Raw genomic sequence first — 21,748 nt, 5'->3', positions numbered from 1 at the left:
AAGAAGTCAAATAACGAACTTATAGGGGAGTATAAAAATAAATCATTTCCTGAATGTTCTTGGGTATGTCAAAACGATTGTGGATTTTTTGGATACAATGAAGAATTGAGGAAATGTCGTACTCATCGAAGAATCTACACGTCACATATATTTGATGAAAAGGGATGGAGATACTATTCTGACAATTGTATGTATAATAATTTCGGGGTTTTTTTTTACCAAATATGCAAGCTAACACCGTTTTGAATAAGGCATATTTACTCGGCAAACATATGCTAGGCAACACTGTTTTAATAGGGCATATTTATTCGGTCTTTCATTATGACAGGTTGGGGAGTTTTTTTCTGTTTTGTTACTCTCTGGCAGAACGTCATATCAATACACGTGTTAAGGTAATGAAATGTTTTTGAGCATCTATATAACCCGTCTGACCTAATTAATGTGAACCAATGACCAGAATCTCTCACCCTAAATTCGACTGTTGAGCTGTTGAGCCATACCTTTTAAATTGGCCAAATTGTAGTTAGATCAATATCACACCTCTCGTATTTTCGATTGATTGATTGGTTGATTATATGTTGTTTTCAGCCTATTCCAGTACATTCCGCCTATAAAAAGACAACGCCACATACTGGTGACGGACTTAAAAATTTGACCTTTACTTTACATTTGTAGTCATTAAGCAGTAAGGAACTTTTATAGCGTCAAAGTCAATCATGACACGGAGCCTCAGTTTTAAAGGTTTCATCCGAAGTGACATACGTATTTATTAAACACGTGTAGGTTTTAGTGATATCATTACTGTGGCAATCATTTTTTTTAATTTTTTTTTTTAAAATGCTTGTACTTGAGGTGTGCAGAAATAAAAAAAAAATCAGGTACTTCATGATTTTTTTCCTGGAAGAACACTCGTGCATGTAAAATAACAATGCGCTCCGTTATAAGCAGACCTATCTTTTTTTATTCATACGAGGGGTGTTAGAAAAGTTCGCGGACAAGTTCTTTTGTGAGCACGCTATTTCCATGAAACCGGTCAAACTTTCCAGATAGAATCTTTACCTTTATTCCAATAAATATACAATGATTTTTTTTCTCTCAGGTGATTATTAAACAATATACAGCTTTTTTATTTTGATAAATCTTGCTTCACGGAGCAAGTCACTTTTTGGCACGTTTACATCACAAAGACTCTTTATAAAATTAAAAATTGCACAATTGTAGCGCAAAGAGATTTATGATATTTTACCTGCCGCTAAAGTATTCATGAAACATCTCTGGGAGAAAAATTGAACTAAATTGGAGGGTATATGACTGTTTTATAGCCGTTTGTGTATGATCATTGCGTAAAAACACAGCCAAAAATCGGAACGTCATTGAGCGTCATGGAGCACTGTACTTCATAAGAATGGAAGGATTGACATTTTGAAAGATTAACTCCAGCGATACTTCATTACCCCCGTATCGCATGGACGTTGCGTTGCGCCTATATGATGATGCATAGTTTCCATACCGTGAGGCTGATCGATTAACTGATTAACTGCATAAACTTTTTTTAAGATCTCAATAATATCCGAATCAGTACAATAGACATTGTCGAAGAAAAGTAGCATCTTTTGATACATGTATAGATATTCAATTTTAAAGTAGAAAAAAGATCAGAAAAATCTAAAGATTTATAGAACTGCGACAAAGGTTAACGGGTTGAAATCTGGTTGTTACGTAGCCTTACGTCAAGTGATTGCTCCGTGAATCCCATAACCTCATAGTAAAATCGTTGTAAATTTTCAAGATTTTATTATATGGACCTGATTTTTGAAATACACATAAACATAATGTAGGAATTTATTCAGACATAGGTCATACTTAACAATAGATTTTTCGTAATTCAATGTGTCCGCGAACTTTTCTAACGACCCTCGTATATGAAGCAGAATTTGTGCAAAATCTTATGCGTGAGAAGAAAAACGCATGGGTAATAAGGAAGCATTCAAAATATTATACTTTGACAAATCAATGCTAAATGTTGACGTCATAGTAGGCCATATGACGTCAATTTTAGAATAGAAGCTTTTGTAATATTTGTATTTAGAGAGGTAATTTAACTCTAGAAAATGAATAGAAACATGTAAACATTAACAAAAATATAATGTAATTATTTGGTTATGCTGTTATCTGTCATTTTGATTAAAATCTACTACCGATGACGTCATATGTGTACATCAAGTAACTTGGGAATTGATTATGTCGTGTAAAGAGAATTTGACTATGACTGCATGTACATGTACAAAGATACGTAAGATGGAACTTAAAAGCAAATATCGTGAATATGTTGTGAAAATCGTATGGCTTTCTGTTAGTAGAACAGGTATGCTACTGTAAACCAACTATTATTCGCGTCATCTTTTTTTCGCGATTGGTCAGTCTGCAATCAATCCGCGACGATCAATTTTCGCGATTGAGGAACCCTTTTCTTCTCACACAAGGCAAAAATACGTAATCCGCGGCTATTAATATTCGCGATTTAAAGTAAGTAGCGAAACTCGCGAATATTTCTCGCACGCGAATAAAAGTTGGTTTACAGTAATTTAATTTCATCGATTATATTTTCTTTCAAAGACAGACAGCAATATACGTACCCGGTCAGCTTTTCCTCATTTGTGACAAAAATAATGCAACAGAACACCAATAAGCTGTATATGTCAAAACATTAGATTTTTACAGATGGATAGTTTGCGTCCTAAAATACTTGGAAAGTGCTGTGAAAATACCGAGATAAACATGATTTTACGAAAAATCTCTGTTCAAATGTATAAAATTCAAAACACCGGGTAAGGTTTAGAGCGAATGTATGGAATCATTATTTTACTGACGGAATAGTCTGATTCTGAGAGCACTTTTTAGGCAAAATAGATAGAGAATATTCAAAATTTTGTATTTGAGTATGGGATTTATTTCACGAGGGAGACAGGATTTTGGATATTTTCACGAGTGCGAAGCAGTGAAAACATTTCAAAAAATCCTGTCTCGCGAGCGAAATGAAATCTATATTCAACTACAAAACATTGAATTTTTCTGTTTATTACATTTAAAAAAAATCTTTGAATTTTTTTTTTCTTTTTTTAGTACAGTTATAGGCTACATGATGTCAAAATTGAGCGGTTGAGACGTCATACATGTAGCTAAGTGAGGTGAAAACACCGTAAACACGGATTTTGCAACATATTTTCGGTAATTTTGAAAGTTTCATTCGCTGTCAGAATGGTTTATTTATTTCCATCTATCTTATATTAGGTCAAGGAAGAATTTATCACAACAATCATCGTTATGGGAAGGGAAATCGAGAGTTTTACTGCAACTCTGATATTCGTCACTCTGTGAGAGGATATCAATTTAATATCATTTCACAATGTGACAGCATATCATTATTGTTGTTCTGTTAGCTTTTTTATTGAGGAACATTTCGCTACTAATACAATGTAGAAGTCACGTGGTGCCCCGGTGGTGGTGAACATCTTTGCGTTAGACACTCTTTTATCTATTAATAATTATAATAACAGTACTTTTCAATAACAAAACTTCTTTAAAATTCTAAATTTCCCGAGAAATGATTTAGATATCTCGAGGACATATTGTCAATTAACAATTGTAATTTTCATTCCCACCTCTATACGATATATACTGTAGAGCTTGAGATCAAGAACACCACAAAGCCGGATACATCTGTTTCACACTTGATTATTTTACTTAAAAAGACGTTAATGGTAATCTTACAACCAAGCTTTGTGATAAACGTGATGACTTTAACTTTTATCATCACTCCCTTACTTATGCAGCAATATACCTTTATCACTTGCATACAGAGTGTATATATCTCAGTTGATACAATAAGCAAACCATGCTCTACGTATGCAAAAAATCTTAAACGAGGTAAGTTTTTTACAAGCAAGGTGACGAAACAAGAATATCAGCAGTCTTGTTTAAAGTTATCATTTTGTAAGATCTATGGTTGATACAGTGACTTTGTCAGGAAAAACAATTTATCATTAAGTCAAATACTGACTGACGTTTTTTAAACGCTGATTGATAGTCTATTATTTAAACATTGAGTTGACGACGGATTTTCCCGATTATAACAAGGAGCACACGGCTGTTGTGACCGGTCCATAGGGCACTTCTGATATTTCCAAGGTCCGTGTTTGCTATTTTATTTATGGACTTTCATATTGAATACTATTCGTTATCTCCATATCCCACTTGTCTGAGTGTGCCAATCATCAGTTTTTTTAAATATGTATACTTATATAAGATCTTTGAAATAAAAAAAAATTAACAATTAAATGGGATTTGTGTCTGCTGATATTAAAAATAATCTTCGCAAGAAACAATTTTATATTTATTACTTTAGAAGGAAAAATTTTCAAGTACAGTCTTTATGAAGCATAAAATAATATGAGAGAATTCAGGACAGTTTTTAAAAGTAATAGATTTACATGGTATTCAAGCTTCAAAAGGAAATACACAGGTGTTAGCCTTCCTGTATAAACCTTAATTCCCTTACATGTATCATTTAGAATTGTATTTTTTTTTCTAATTATTCAATTTTACTTTTTAAGTTGAAAACCTTGCCCTTGGAAAGGATATCTCCTTTAGTTCGAAAGCTCCATTTTCTCCATACTCTTCTATGGATCCAAGGTGTGTTGTGGATGGTCTTATTGGTTTGAATGATCAGCTTGTATTTCACTCTTACTTCGAATTGTACCCATGGTTGACGATTGCTCTTGGACAAATTTCTATTGTCAACAACGTTATTCTTTACAATAGAAATGACGGACTTGGTAAATATTTTTTTTTTTGCTTTCTAATGAAGACTTGGTAAATAAACATTTTATCTTAAAACAATATTACATGTAACCAATTAAGTTAAATGTGTATATTAGAAGACATGTTTTAGTATTGCCTTTTTATTTTTATCACTATCATTTAAAGATATTTTGCCCTTTAAAACTAATCTGTTCCAAGAGCTTAATTGTGCTTCTCTGATTCAATTTGTCCACTCTCTGCAATCTTAATCTTGTTGTCCTCAAACAACCTGGTGTATAAATATGCAACATTAATGTCCTCTTAATGACCACTGCAAACATCTCATTGAAACATCTTTCAAGATTTTGTTTATTTCCAAAAAATAGTACGTCAATGAACAAGTTCTGTATGTGCATATATCAATGGTTCACCGATGGAAATGATATTTTTTTATGGTAAAATGTATTGAAAGGCTGATAAGCAACTGTCGTTGGATTGTATACACACAGAATTGCTCCAAGAATCTTTCTCGAGGTAATACCCTGTCACTTTTTAACTTAAAATGATGTGATTAAAAACTATGCTTTAGAGAGGCTCTACACCATTTTTTTTATTACTGTAAATTGGGATATCGAGGATTCTGAAATCATATACTTGAAGTTTTCTTATATGTAGAAAACAATGAGACCTGTGATCTAAATGCTCAGATGTGCTTCACTACAGTGGCTGGAACGTTATTGTTGACAAACCAATCGTGTAGAATCGTTCGTGTATCGTGAATGATCGTTCGTGTAACGTGCAAGATCGTTCGTGTATCAGACTCAATCGTGTGCGTATTTAATCGTGCGAGATTGTACGTTTAGAATCGTGTAAATTTGGTTTATGTAAGCATTGAGAAATGTTTATTTCTTTGTAAAAGAAATATTTATTTTCAATGAATTGATTTCAAGATTATCTTGACCACAATAAGAAGTAAATAATAATTAAAATCAGATTTTTCAAAAAGGCGTTAGAGATCTAAGTACGGTTTATCACAATATTGATCGTGCTATTTGACGAGAACTTGATATTGTACGACTTACTATATTGCTTGTTTAAAATTTCGTGTAAGTTGTCAACAATAACGTTCCAGCCACTGTAATCACCATAATTTCCAATTAAAAAAAATAAAATATGTCCTCTATCTTTATATTTATGAAAAAGCTGATCGCATGGATAACGGTCCACTGTAAAGACGAATAATGGTCCCCATCAAATAATGACCGGGGATCATTTTTGCGACAAAGATTTACCCCCCCCCCCCCACCAAGCCGTAGGGAAAAAAATGTAGAAAAAGAGTGTCAGGGGTCATCATTTTATGTTTGCATCCTCTAAGAAATTGACTCCCGTTGAAAAATGACCCCCTTTTAGAGTAATACAAAAATAAGAAATTTTAATTGATGTAAAGCATCAAATCGGCCGCGTTGAAAAATTCACAATGATCCCTTAGGAAAAAAAACAAGTATCATACATGGTACATATATTTATTTAATTTTCAGTGTGATCAATCGAAGTAAACAAATTTGTGCACATAAGATAGGACATCCACGAAAAACAGAAGTCCTTAGTCAAAACATTATAGTTGGTCCAACGGCAACGTGTTGACTCATCAGGACACCTAGTTTGCAATGATGAAAATAGGGTAGTACGAGGGTTGTTCGAAAAGTTCGTGGACTAATGTCATATATTTTTTATTTGAAGTCATATCTTATTCAAATTTGGAAGAAATATTTCAACAGTAAATCCAAAGAATCTTTTATTTTTTAAATACCACGATTTTTTAAAACACTTATACAGATTTTAAAAATGCAATAATCGGATCGCGGAACAGGTCAAAATTCAGTAAGTTACGAACACTACAGTAAATGTTTTCTGTGTTCATTTTCTCTGTAAAATGAAGCAAAAATGAAAAACAACTGAAAAATCCAAATTTAGAATTGTTACATTGATTCGTTTTCAATATTATGGCTTAATATTTTGCTCTTTTGAAAAGAAATCAGCTTGCAGCTTGACAAGATAGATAGCCCACGTTGAAAACGACAGAGCAGCCGATAACAATACAATGTTGTCTTTTACTGTTGAAAAACCAGAATAAACTAAAAAAAAATATTGAAAGAAATCAAAAATATGTCACAAGAAAGCTTTGCATGTGTGAACAAATAGAAAAGACAGCATTTGGTTGAGAAAGACTTTGTATCAGATACGGACAATCTGTGAAGAAACGTTTATCTGTAAAAATCTTTACAAAAACTTTTAAAAATTTGAACGTCAAGAAAAGACAAAGGCTCTTAAGAGCTTCCTACCCTGTGAAAGCAGAGTTCAGTAATAAAAGAAATCCAAATCCTTACAAATGAAATGATACAACGAGAGCAATTCTTAAAAAAAAATAATTTCAAGTAGAACAAAAACAGATTTAATAATTTAGCATTGGATTATACTTTGTGAAATGTGTAGAAATAGTATATTTTAGAAATTTTGATACTATATTTTGACATTACATTACAATTAGGCGTGCCCCGCAGGTACAAAACATGTTAATTTTAAAATGGAGTAAATTTATTTCTGTTAAATCGATTGGAATGAAACATCAACAAAACAAATATTTTTACATTTTATATTATACTTATTTTATGTTCTAGTGAGTAATATAACGAAGATTGACATCGTCCACTTACTTTTCGAACAACCCTCGTATTATCATATCTGATAAAAAAAATAATACAAGATGTGTTTGTGAAACACTGATGCCCCCGTATTGAAACTTTCTTAAAAAAAATCAATGGAAAAACAATTCTGAAATATGAAAGCTTCAAGTTATTATAGTAAATCTCCAATGTCAAAAACAAGGTAATCGGTATCTAATGAAAGGCTTTACTACAAAAAATACATATGTGAATAAAGAAGCCCTAGCTCTAACTCTTCATAAGTTATGGCCAAGGTTAAAAAAAATAAAAAATCAAACAGTCAAAGATATTGCTATCAAATGAAAGGTCTTGTCACAAGGATTAAGTACGTAAAATATGAAAGCTCTAAGCCTAACCCTTGAAAAATTATAATCAAGGTTTACTTTATAACAGTAGGTCAAACTCATAGATCAAAGGGTCACAGTTATTGGTATCCAATGAAGGGTCTTTCTCACAAGAATTAAATATGTGAAGTATGAGGTCACTAGCCCTTTCGCGTTCAAGTTATGACCAAAGTTAACGTTTTATCATATGTTCGGAAATTTTCAAGGTCAAGCTCAAAATGTCAAGGTTGTTGGTATCCAATTAAAGGTCATTCTACAAAAAGAACATATGTGAAGTATGAATGTCCTGGTATCTACTGATGTTATAGCAAAAGTAAAAGTTTGAAAATTTTTGTGTAAAAATGGGTAAAACTCCAAGGTCAATGTCAAAAGGTCAAATTTGGCGGTACATAAAGAAAGGTCTTGTAAGAAGAAATATACCGGTATACAGGAAATGTTACAGTCATAGCTCCTCTAAATTAAAAGTTACGGCCAATGTATAAGTTTTTTGAGGACAAACAGCTAAACAGACAGACAGCTAGACAAACAGGACAGACAGACTTGTACGACAAAAACAATTTACCATCCAAATTTCGTTTAAGGACGTTTTAAACGCTTAATCATAATTTTATTTTTTTATCAATAAAAAATATTTTATATAATCAATGAAAAAATAACGCCTCAATTTCCTATGTACTACACATTCCAACACACCCTATACTTATTGATCTGACACTTATATCGGATTAATTCGTGCCTCACAGAGCAAAACATAAATTTTGCCATGATAATGTGGGATGGGGAGGGGTTATCATCTAGTTAGCTCATACCTCACACTACCTTTAGTTTTAAGTATATATACATGTAGTTTGTTAATGCCTAGGTTACATTTATCGGCCATGGCCGTAGACCGGTGGTAATCGCTGGTAATACGTGGTGTGAGCGATGACCCAACATCGGTCCACATGGGTCTAGTAGCGTTTAAGTATCAGTCACATTATTAAGCGATGGGGTATACGATGGGCAACCAATGCGGTTTTTGATTAAATTTTTTTATAAAAATGGCGTGATTGCTGGCCGGACTTACAAATGCCCAGAGATGCATTGCAAATCATAAAACGATGTTCCAGGGTAATCGGTCGATGAATATTACATCGCTCATACATTGGTTATTAAATTAAAATTTTAATCCGCAGTATAGGCACCCTACTTGTGTTGTTTTTGTAGCCGGAAACCTAATAATATAACAAATAACAAAGGCGGCTGAATCCCCTCAGTTAACTTTCTGAGGACCTGGCAGGTTCAATATATACAATTATGTGATTAAGCAAGATATACAAATAAATGTTTGACTACTTGTCTTAAATGAATTATATACAGAAAATCAGTGATGCTGGCTGATCAGAAGAGATCGGCTCTTACAGCTCGGCTCTTATGGCTCCTACATCTCTTTTCTTTGATACTGGCTCTTATAGCGCAGTTCATACAGTTTGGCTCTTTCTGGCTTCTGTATAGTACAGCTCTTGCTGGCTCCCACTGACTCTTTTAATAACACACAATATATAAAGCCAGGAAAGAATTGTTCAGTCACGTCTGAAAGCTTTAAATATTTATTTATTATCATTAACTAAAATTTACCTTCGTCAAAAGTGGTCCGCTTGTCTTGCCGCTTCAGCATCAACTTCGCAATTGAATTAATTTGCCGCTTCACCTTTATTTATAGTCTCTGTGCTAAAATAACGCCACCTACCTGAACATAACTAAACAAGACTTGTACCGGAATATCTTTTCCCGGATTGTCTCAATGTGACTCAAACTCAAGACACATTGCTTAGATTTATCTTTCCAAAAGTTATAGGGTAGAACAGGTTTTATGAATAAAATTGGCAATAAACATAATATTTTTATAGCCTGTTCCTTTTGAAAACATGTCCTGTTATAAATGTTTCCATACCTTTCTGGAAAACTTTCATGATTTTCAACAAAAAAAGGGTCGATAAAGGAAGGGGTGTTAAAATAACAATATATCATATACTTTTCGGCTCACTAGTGACCGATACGCTGGTAAAAATGCTCATTATCATATACACTGACAAACCTTTATTTGCCGAATAGGGCTTTTGTTATACATGCGCACAGAGTATCTTACCACGAGCAACTGACCAATCGTTGAATGAATACATGTGGCAACGTTTACGCTAAATGCATGTTTACATTTTACTTCGAACACGTAGTTGAAATCAATCTACGATCATTTTAATGGACCGCAAAATTAAAAAAAAATATTCATTCGGACAAAATACAAAGATAAGAAGCAATTAAAGATGTTACGGGCGTTTTTAATTTGTTGTTAAATGGAAAAACATGTTTCATAAAATGTAGTATAGAACACCAGTGTTTCAAGTGTAACCAAAAAGAGCAGCATCTCGTGCATTTAAATTGACAAAACTTAATTTACGTTCGTGCACGTGATCACGTGCTCGGTCAGAGAATTCATCTGACAATTTTATTTACCGGTAGTACAACAAAGGAAGTAATACAGACGCAAATCGATTTTGCATTATGACTTTCAGAAACCTAGACTTCCGCCGTTTAATTAACAAATGAATGGTTTGTCATTATGAGCATGAAAATAATATTTTTAAAAATGCTTTTCAGTAACCATAAGATTTTCCCTATTTCAAGCGTAAAATTCCTGTAGTATTTGTAGTAACCCATAATGCAATACTCTTTCAGCTGATTGATCAGTTAAATCATGCTGTTGTCTCATTTGCTAATCTGATGCCAAAAAATATAGTCCCAGTTCCCATGCAAAAATATTTATTTGTCTGAAAAGAAATTTTAATTCATGACTGCAGAGAATTGAATTATAGAGAATACTTACAAATGTATGTAAGTTTGAATGAATGTACAAGAGATTTTTTGAAGTACTGTAGATCACTTAATTTTCGCGAGATAGTCATTGACTCTTAATTAGCGAGATAAAATTTTCACGAGTTGTGGTCATTTCTATATATATATATATATAATCTTAAGGAATTCTTATGTTCGCGAGAATAAAATTTTCGCAAGCATACCCTCTCGCGTAATAACGCAAAAATAAAGTTCTCGCGAATAAAACGTGATTTACAGTACATTTCTACAGACATTATCTGCTGATTCTAGGGTGGTGAAAACTGAAACGCAACATAACTTTTCTGTTTACCATGCCTTCAAGTGCTTGTCACTTCCTAGCCACATTTTCGTGAATAATTTACTCTCGCTAAAGTCCCGTTTCTCTCGCCAGAGTCACTGCCAGATCTACTCTGAACTCATCGGTTTTTATAATTTGCAGAACATCGAAAAATGATTGCTTCCGAACATATTAGTAGGGGCGATAGGGGACGTTGCGGATAGGAAATAGGTACTCTTCATTATTATAGAAAGAATAGCTGTGTCAATGCTTTTGTTATGGGAAATCCTAAACATATGTCCAATCAAAATATGAATTAGAAGATGCACAATGGCACTTTGTAACAAAAATCGTGTAAAAAGTCTCATTTAGGACATTGGCAACGTTCCTGGTTTTAGTATAGAAAATTTTAAAACTCTGAGCAAGTTTATTGGTACTAAATGTGTTTAATTAAGGTTTATTTAACCCAACAATCCAGCCTTTCTTTTAAGATTTTGTCGAATAAATGTTTTTACAATGTTTAAACTAGGATGCGGCTGCAGTATGGTGTTTCATGGGAGAAAGGAAATAAATCATTTCCGAAGAATAGATTTAAAAGAACAGAGGGGGCACTAGAAGTGACTTAAACATTCTTATCCTTGAACTGTTTGTTTTTCTGTACTAAACGATTACCATTGCAGGTCACTGGCTGCACAGCGTTGAGATAAGGGTAGGAATGTCTTCATCATGGTCTGAGATGAAAGTTTGTGGCAGGTTCGATGGGCCAAGTCAGACAGGACAAAATCACACAATAAAGTGTGAAACAGAGCCAGCCTTGTACGGAACGTATGTCACAGTGAAAATAGTACGCCCCAACTACATAACCGTAGAAGAAAGCGCCGATGCAAGTGGCGGCAAAAATGCCTTGGTTTTGCAAGAAGTTGTAGTCAATGGATATTATGCTTGAAATATATGGAACTAATATTTTCATTAAATTCATGTTTCATTTAATAGATATGCAAGTTTTCAACAAAAACAAAGCACAAATAGTTATATTTTTATCAGATACAAAAGAGACATCCAATCATACCCGGAGCACTGAAACGACAATTTTTGACGTTACCCGACGTCAAATGCTAAATATAGAAGTACATCATCCTCATGTTACTTTCCTCAACAAAGTCACCGTTTAACTCAGTACATTTCTTATGTCGTTTTAACCAGTCATGAAATGTGTACAAATGTTCAGGTTTCATACGTAAAATAATATTTTACAATGCCTGTTTCATATCCTGCTATTTATCCAACCTATGTCCGATTAAAGACGATTTTATTTACGGAAATACGGCAAAGTCATGATGACGTTAAGAAATTCATTTTTTACAGCACTTCAATCTCGGAATGATGGTTTTCCTTCACGCATATCATTCTGCAAACTGTTTACTTCGTCCGAAAATATTATATGCCACTTAAATACTATAGTGACCGACTTCTTTTACTATGTTTTGGTCTCTGTAGGTGTTTTTTCGGTGTCAACGCAGATTTTTATCACTGTTCACTGCTCCACCTATTCCGAAAACTCTCTTTTTTGAACGATTTCGATCCTGCCTTAATAAATTCCAACGCTGATTGCTCAGCCATTTTGAGACTTTAAACGTTCAAATTATGCGGGTTTGACGTGATAACTTCTGTCAACCTCATTATGTAAAATTCTTTCAGATGTCCCAAGAATTTTTTAAAATACAAATGAAATTTTAAAAAAGTGATAAATATTTTTTAGTTAAAATTTTGCGGTGCTCCCGACCTCCATTCCAAGTTTAATTATGAAGCCATAATTGTAATTAAACATTTGAATGGAAAAAATTTTTACATTATTCAACTCACATTAAGAAAAAGATTAGAAATATGCCAATAATAAATATCAATGACACAACTTTTATTAAATTTTTGGCTTGTCCACGAACTTTACGGACAACCCTCGTACTTATACCCAAATCGAATATTTACTGGAAAGTCGATAAATAACACGTTTATTGTTTCTCTTTCAAGACGGTATTTCAATCGTTTGCTCCTCGGATAATATTAATCCTCTTGTTGAAAAAATAACTTGCTATTGTCACTATTACAAGTGAGAAGGTGAATGTTATTATATAAAAGTTTGTTATATTTTTTATCGTAATTGTGACTTTTTATTATTTTATTTCATATTTAGAAACGCGTAGATTACACTTTGTCAATAAAACAGCTTGTGTTACTGTTATATCTGCGTTTATTTTAAAAAATTAATTATATAACATATGAAAAGGAACAAAGAACAAAGAAAAAAAAAACTGTTGGGAAATACAAATTGTAATACTACGCCATGTGACCACCAGAATCAACTGATAATTCACTATCTATACTTTTGAACCTCAAATTTTTTTAGTTATCGTTGGGATATAATGGAGATCTTAGCTTGCTAGTCGGGCCCTTTTTAAGTGGGTCGTATTTTTACTTGATCTCACATTTGAAGGTTTTGCAGTTTTCTGGCTTTACAAGTCGTTACGACTTTTTGCCAGGATGGGGAACAATTGGATACGAATGCTAAGATGTTTTAACTTGTGTGTCAGATGATTTATTGATTGAATGCATGCTGGTTATAATTACATGTACCGCTGAAAAAATTTCTACAAATGTAGACACTACTTCTTTTTACGTACTGGGAGCTGTTCCTGGCCTTCATATGGCTATTTTGATTTTAAAAAAAAATGAGTTTTAACGAAGATAGAATTTTAAAATATCTATTGCTCTCATATTAAAAGAAAAATTACAAGTACTTCCTAAAGAGCAAAATCTAATTGTAATCGAACCAAAACTCCAAGAGGAGTAACTCTTTTTTACTGATCATATCAACAATTTTCAAACAAATCAAACACTAGTGCCGAAAATCAAACAGAATTAAACAAAGTGTCTCAATTAAGTCTATTTCTGGTGCAAATCCATGATCAAAGCTGATGGAGTAAAGGTTTGAAGGAATAAATCTATTCTTCACTATGCTATGAGGTTTTTCCAAAAGTTTTTTTTCTTGCTCAGTTGATCTACGGAAAACCCTTCATTTATTACAATTAAATTAAGGTCCAAAGAAATGACAGATAGAGAGAAAAAAATACCAGATATTTAGAGTCTTACACTAAACACTATACTCGCTAGTTCTTGGAAAAAGCTACAATTTTTTTTCAAGCTTTTTTTTTAGAAAAGTTCAAATCTGAAATTGAATACCCTGCTTCCATAATATGACTAAAATCGAATCATGAATGAAATGTCAGGCAATCTTGTCATAATTGAACTTTTGAAATTGATGCAGGTCATATGTGATCATACACAGTTCAAGGGGGTAGGATCAACCCCAAGATGTTCATAACCTTCATATCATTAGGGGGGGGGGGATTTTCAACCATTTTTTAACCTCGTAATTAATTGTGGTACCACTAATGAAATCATTTTTTTTTATCAATTTCTTGATCTCAACGAAAGAAATACTCTTATTGATAAATATATCAGTGTCTGATTTTCAAATACAAGTGTCTAGAGTTCTCTCTCACCTTAGTAATGTAAAATCCCTTAGACCTCCGGTCATGGAATTGTCATTCAAGCATATGAAACGTATATGGTTTCTGAGTAGTTAGATACTTGTTTATTTGTATTTACAACTCTTTTTTACATTTCTTTAGAGAATTTCCAACAAGAACAATGAAAATACGTACTTTAAATTATTTTCATGAACTATTGGCATCAAACCATCATTACGAAATATTACTGCAACACTAATAATTAATATCTACAAAATCTTGAAGATATCAATTATTGTCAAATGTTTTATTGAACATGCAAATTTGATGGAATATTTGATGCAATTTAATTATGGAAAGATAAAGATATATCCTGTATATAATTAGTATAGTGTAAAAACTTTTTAAAGTAATATTTATTTAAACACTTTTGTTTTCTATCTATGTACTGACTCGTATTAGTTTCTACGTACTGGTGGTCATAATAACCAATATTTTTTTTTATTGTAAATGCTGTAGTAAATAAACACCAATAAGAACAAAAATACTACAAAATACGTTGAATTTACTTTGTAAGGAACTTTTAATAGTCGTGACTACATATTTGTAGAAAAATTAAATAATGCAAAAATCATTCTATACTAGCAAATATACACTGCAATTTAAACGATTATGGTAGGGTAAATGCGAATGAATTCTTAAATGTAATGACGGACTAATAAGAATGACAGATTTGACTAAAATATGTTTATGAAATAATTGGATTGTTATATTTTGGTTATTAAGGCAAGGGGCTTGCTCATTTTTGCTCACAAATAATGTGCGAAAAAAAAACATTTTCTTGGATAGAAACAGTCCAGTCAAGTTCAGGTGGTATATATGTGTCCCATTCTCTTTTTATCCCTCCATTATGTATCGGGATCAAGCTAAAATCTAAAATTTCTGACGAGATACTTAAATGAAATTTACGCAACATCGAACTTAAATATGCATCATTAACCGAGAATTCAAGAAATTATTTATTGTTCGCATTTGTTCTTTAAAACTTAAAAAATGTTAGGTGAACACTTAGAAGTTTGGTTCAGTGTATATTTACAAAAAAATGCACGGAAAGCAGCTTAGAGGTATTCAGGTTTCAGCAAAACAGTATTAAATGAATTTCAAAGTATATGTATATTGTTTTTATAAACTCTCATTAGACTAATATTGATCATGAAACAGGATACTCAATTGGCAGAATTTATTTTAAATGGAAAAAATGAAAATTGTATACTTTGAATGTCGCCTTATCATTAAAAATGTATTGTCATACTGCGCTCTTTATATAAGCTTTTTTTTTCATTTTTAAATGAAGAAAACATTATCGAACAAGCCCAAGATACATCCACCAGGAAGTGTCAAATTTGGCATTTTATTATTTTTACTGACTGTCATGCTCTGAAGGAGCTACAAAGTACTGAGCTCACAATAACAGCATGTAAAATGATTTCTTTTCTTCTATGGGTTTTCACTGGATTTCTCATGTATATTTGATCTGCACAAAAGATGAAAACATGCCTATTTGAAATTATCGCAGTTGTCATAACCAAACCGGGGGAAAAATAACCAATTTTCGTATTTTACCATTATTACTTTATCTGTTTAGATTAAAATGACAAACGGCTTATCGAAATTTATTCTTCTAAGATGAATATTACCAATGGATTAAGACAATTTGAAATAAAACTATTTTCAGGTAAAAAAATGAAAAGAATTCGATAGCACAACAACTTATAAAATTAATGGTTCTGTTTCTTTAAACCACATGGTCTATGTTTACGCTCAGGTCCGTATTAAATTCGATCTTTGCTTGGCATTCTGAAGATTCCTTTAGATAAATATGTAATTTTACTTCTTGAGTGATTAAAATTGCGAACATGCTCTTGAATATTGCATTTAAAACCCTGAGGATACGGGGGGGGGGGGGGGGGGGTTGACACGTTTATTGACCAAACCGACAAAATGTTTATTTTTCATCAGTCCCAAAAGAATTTACAAATGAAGCATTAAATTTTATTAATATATTTATGTTATTTTAGTTGCCTAAAACATTTTAAAAAAGATAAAAAAGACTATTTAAAAATTTGGTGATGCCTGAAAGGCATATTTCAATAAAACTTTCGTCTACCCCCCCCCCCTTTTTTTTCGAAAGCTAATTTACTATTTAGCGCTGTTATTCAGACAATTCATCAATTTTCCTTGAACTGTTCTTTGTATTAAACAAAGATTATTTTGACAAATGGCAATTTATATTAAACTAAATGGTTGCAAAATATAGCCGGGAATCGATAGTCAGCGTGCGTATTGTATTATGTGCTAATTACATGTAATTTTCTGCGTATATTAAACTCGGTATCATGGAAAACTTTTTTTTTAAAATATATAATTTGGATGCAAGCATTTGTATAGTAAATTTAAATTTAATTCTTTATAGAAAGCTTGGTAACACAAACCTACTCAGTCGTGGATCAAATTGTCATGATTTTTTCGTATGTTGGGGGGGGATGAGACAAGTTTAAGGAAAGGGGCCTACAGCTACACTTAAAAAATAATACTTAAATCTAATGTACAGCAAAACTCTGTTATAACGAAGTCACTGGGACCCATGAAATTACTTCGCTATATCCGAAAATTGTTATGACCGTATAAGAAATTGATTAAATTTATATAGCTGGGGATCCAAGATGACTTCGCTATATCCGTAAATTCGCAATATCCGTGTTCGTACTAACCGAGTTTTGCTGTATATTTTGGACACGAAATAGGGGTTGGAGGGCTGGACGGACCCCCAATCTCCTAAATCCGTCACTGCTTGTTTATAAACTGTAAAATCGCATATTTTCGTGGTGTCAAATTTTCGTGGTTTGAGGAAAAATTCTTGGTTCATGGAGATTTTATTTCGTGGATGCAGAATTGTTGAGTAGTAATGTATTTCACATTTACATTTCGTGGTGGACATGAATTCGTGGGTCTGCTCACACCACGAAAACCACGAAAATTAAACCCCTACGAAAATGTGTGATTTCAAAGTAGTAAAAAGAAAAAAAAGTGAACTTCTGCGGTTAAAAAAAGAGCACAAGACCGGCTCAAGTGGCAAAGGAATGTTTACTTCCTCTTTTCATTCGATCCCATCACTGATGTTTTAGAGATCCGTATTTATTTTGCTTCAGTATTTGATTTCTTAATGAAATTTTCAGCTTGAACTTTGTTCGTTATATACATATAATTCATTTTGAAATATTGGTTTAAACTCCAACTGCTAGAACATGTAAAATGTTTCGGAGATACATATACAGTACTATTGCAAGAAAAGCCGAGTTATGTACGGAAAAAAATAAATATAGTCATTTAGTCATATTCGACTATGAAAAAAAGATTAGAAATAAAGGCAAATCAGCGTGAAATACTCTGAAAGGGAAATACGTTGTAACATTTTATCATCATTCTTGTTTTCATACAATCAATGTTGTCCACATATTCGATATTTAAGCAATATTTAAAGATTACATAATGTACATGCAACCTCTAGTCAATCATGCTGGTTCACATACCCTTTACGTAAGAATTAGTAAATTATATCTATAAAAATATAATTGCTCATTAATTAGTCTAATGTATTGGTATTTAAATGAATGCCGATCTTTAAGTAGGAGACTATACTTACAATTGATTAGAGAACGTGATACACGTAGTTTGTGATAAACGCCTTGTGTAATATGTGCAGATATTGGTTAAAGGTTTTGCCTCTTTTCCTTTTTACAATGTCTCATGCCTTTAATTTTTATCGAAGATACATCGCCGAATTCAAATTGAAGGACAAAAAGTCAAATAGCGAATTGATAGGAGAGTATAAGAATAAATCATTTCCTGAATGTTCTTGGATATGTCGAGACGACTGTGGATTTTTTGGATACAATGAAGAATTGAGGAAATGTCGTACTCATCGGAGAATATACACGTCGAATATCTTTAATGAAAATGGATGGAGATATTATTCAATCGTTTGTATGTATTACAGTGTCTGTTTGGTTTTTCTTCTTCTTTTTATCAAATATGCAATGCAACAATGTTTTCAATAAACGGGTATACGTATACGATCTTACAAATAAATATGTTCGGAAGATTTTCTATACCACTTTGACTTTATAAATGTGAACAAAAGACCGAAATCTTTCATAAACAAGTCGACTGTTGAGCTATAAATTTTAAATTCGCTAAATTGTTGGTCAGTATCACACGTATCGTAATTTTAATTGATTGATTTATTGATAATTTTATTGTTCATCTGCCCATTCGAGAACAATCCACCAACATAGAAACATCGACCCATAGCTTTGACGGACTTCAAAATGTGCCCTTTACTTAGCATTCAGAGCCATTTAGCAGTAAGGGACCTTTATCGTGTAAAAGTAATTCATTAAATGGATTGCTAAGGTTTAATCCGAAGTGACATACGCATTTTTGAAATACGTGTAGTTTAAAGTGAAATCATTACTGTTGAAATCCTTTCTTTTCATATCAATAGAATATTTTTCCGAAAAAATAACAAAACATGTTTCTTGGATGATAACGGCCACAGCTTTAATAATTGTTTCAATGACAAATGTCAAACAAGCATTTACCAATCATTAGGTGCCACACACCTAAATCGGTAACGGGCGTTATGACACCTCGCCTTCTAGGGTAATTCATAGCAAGGCGTAACAATATGTATAAGTCGACTCCTAGGTTAACCCTTAGCGAGGCAGCTGGGATATTATAATTGGCTTTTAGGGGATTCCTTAGCGAGGCTACATGTACTACCTGTTATACCGAACAGGTAAGCCCACAACACCGAGTACGGCAAAAATAACCATCCGTTATACCGAACGCTGTACAAGGTTACTCTTATACCAAACAGATCCCTCACACTAGCTCCTAGTGCACTCCATAGCAAGCTTGTATTGGCTCCTAGGGTAGCCTTAGAGAGCCACCACATGCTCACGTAAAATAAATAATCATATAAACAATAATTAATATAACGATGACAATGTCTCTGCTTGTCTGGCATATTCGCCACTCTGCCACCCAACAAATAAAATTTAAGAAGAGATAAAAGCTTCTATGGCTGATTGAAAAAGTGTTTGTTATAATTGCATTACCCATGTCAGACATATTGACTCCTTCAGAGCGGTAAAGCCCCTTCTCCGAAAACTCTGTATCAGGGTGATAAATAACTCTGCCGTTTACTGATGCAAGCGCCCTACGAGCATATCTATTAACTCTTTTTTGCTTCCGTTCGACGGAACATATGTCAAGACCCCCTATACTTTTTCGGCGCGGGAGTATATCCGACCACTTAATTTTGCAACTTGGTAATCTGTTTGTCATGAAAAAAAAATCTCGTGCTCTATTCTGGTACACAATACCTCGCTCTTAATTGATGTGATATCATTCCCCTCTAGGTGGATAATAAAATATACGGGAGGAGGACATTAAGTTAACTTTTGCTCGATAGAGTTAATGTGTTCCCTCCGTTTCAGGCCCTTTTTGCCAATCCATGTTGCCTGAACGCCTAAATTTTCCAAGCGTAAGTTTGTAGTCAGATTTGTAGCCGCCCATCTACATACCCAGTAAACAATTGAAGATCCCACAATCCCTACAAAGTGCTCTAAGAAAGCAATAAATAATATGGTAAATACAACTCATCTACATTTATTTTAATATACTTTAGGAATTCACTTGATTTCCAGCGTCCCAATTATTGGATTTTGTCATGTGATACCCCTTTTAAAGCAAGACACGCTGCGCATCCAATTCTAAAAGAATGTAATTTGTAAATAAGCGGAAATTGGTGATTAATTTTCGAAAGGGTTTTTCTCAGGACTGCGTTAAATTGATATCTAATTAGCTGGGATTTATTACTATACATGGATAATGAACCCTCAACACGTGGTCTCATTGCAAGATTTTTTTTTCAATTTATAAACTGGGCAAATGCTTCTTTGATGAATAGATAGTAATAAAATATCGATACTTTTTCCTGTTTGATCAGTTTTAGAGAATCTTACAGAGATAGAGACACAAGGAACGCTCTTTGACGTACAAATTTTTATATCCTTAATAGTAAATGGAACATGGGCGAAATGTTCAGAGGAATACACTAGTTCTTCTGCTCTAAATAAGCCGTAAAAGGCCAAGGTAAAAACCGATCTAAACAAGAATGTTTCATATGCCGAATAACACTTGATTTAGTGCGCCACAAATTTAAGCGAGAAGCTCATCCGAAATGCTCTGTGGTCTTTTGTTCTATTTAATCTTCGCAACCCTTTTAAAGATTTCCTAACTATGAATAAATCTGCCGGATCGGTCAATTGTCTCAGTTTGAGTACATAGCTAATACCCGAAATATAGGAAGAAACTGTTGAAGCTGCTGAGCCCTTGCCTGAATGATATGCTGTATATAACAGAATATGGTTTGAAGGGGCTGGTCATTTTTCAGGTAGTTTTATCAATATTCTGAAATCTTTAAAATTCTTTAAAGTTTGTAAGTATACAGCCCTGGCGATCTAACAATCGAGTGATTCGTCTCGAAAATAGTCTAAAGTGCCCCTTGAAATTGTGTCGGCTAACTGTATGCGTCCGGAGCCAACTTGTGAAATAGCTGAAATTGTTAACATGACAAACTGTTTGTCAATGAGTTCTGAACGCCCGAGACGCGCTGCGCTTTAAATAAAATGTTCAACTGTAAGCATTTTAGAACGAATTTGCGCAACATGATCATTACTAATTCTGATTTTGATGTCAACGAATTTACAATCTGTACCACTGATTTATGGCAAGCCCTTTTACTATTTATTCCGAAAATAAATTTTATCTTCAAATTACAGAGATATCTCTCATTTTAGAGAGATATCTCTTAAAAAATAGCGATATCTCCCAACTTAAAGAGATATCTCTTATTTCTAAGAGATATCTCTATAAGAAAGAGATATCTCTTTAAGTTAGAGAGATATCTCTTATACTTGGAGAGATATCTCTTTTACTTTAAGAGATATCTCTTTCTCCTTGAGAGATATCTCTTTCGTGAAAATAGATATCTCTGAACATTAAAGAGATATCTCTTTCATCCAAAGAGATATCTTTTTCACCTAGAGAGATATCTCTTTCACTTTGAGAGATATC

General features: G+C 33.0%; 1 protein-coding gene across 1 annotated transcript; it reads left to right on the top strand.

Annotated features, from left to right (window-relative positions):
• Positions 1-16: 16 nt before the first annotated feature.
• On the top strand, positions 17-13,237 carry LOC134264456 (uncharacterized). The gene is made up of 3 exons (XM_062746758.1): positions 17-187; positions 4,614-4,835; positions 11,699-13,237. Exons 2-3 carry the CDS (start codon positions 4,682-4,684, stop codon positions 11,962-11,964), a joined length of 420 nt encoding a protein of 139 aa, XP_062602742.1. The 5' UTR covers positions 17-187; positions 4,614-4,681; the 3' UTR covers positions 11,965-13,237.
• Positions 13,238-21,748: the final 8,511 nt, after the last annotated feature.

The sequence above is a fragment of the Saccostrea cucullata genome, unplaced genomic scaffold (genome assembly GCF_032062105.1).
Source record: "Saccostrea cucullata isolate Sc308-1 unplaced genomic scaffold, CSIRO_AGI_Scuc_v1 ctg11492, whole genome shotgun sequence".
Classification (NCBI taxonomy): Eukaryota; Metazoa; Mollusca; class Bivalvia; order Ostreida; family Ostreidae; genus Saccostrea; species Saccostrea cuccullata.
This window is presented reverse-complemented; position numbering and strand designations above follow the sequence as displayed.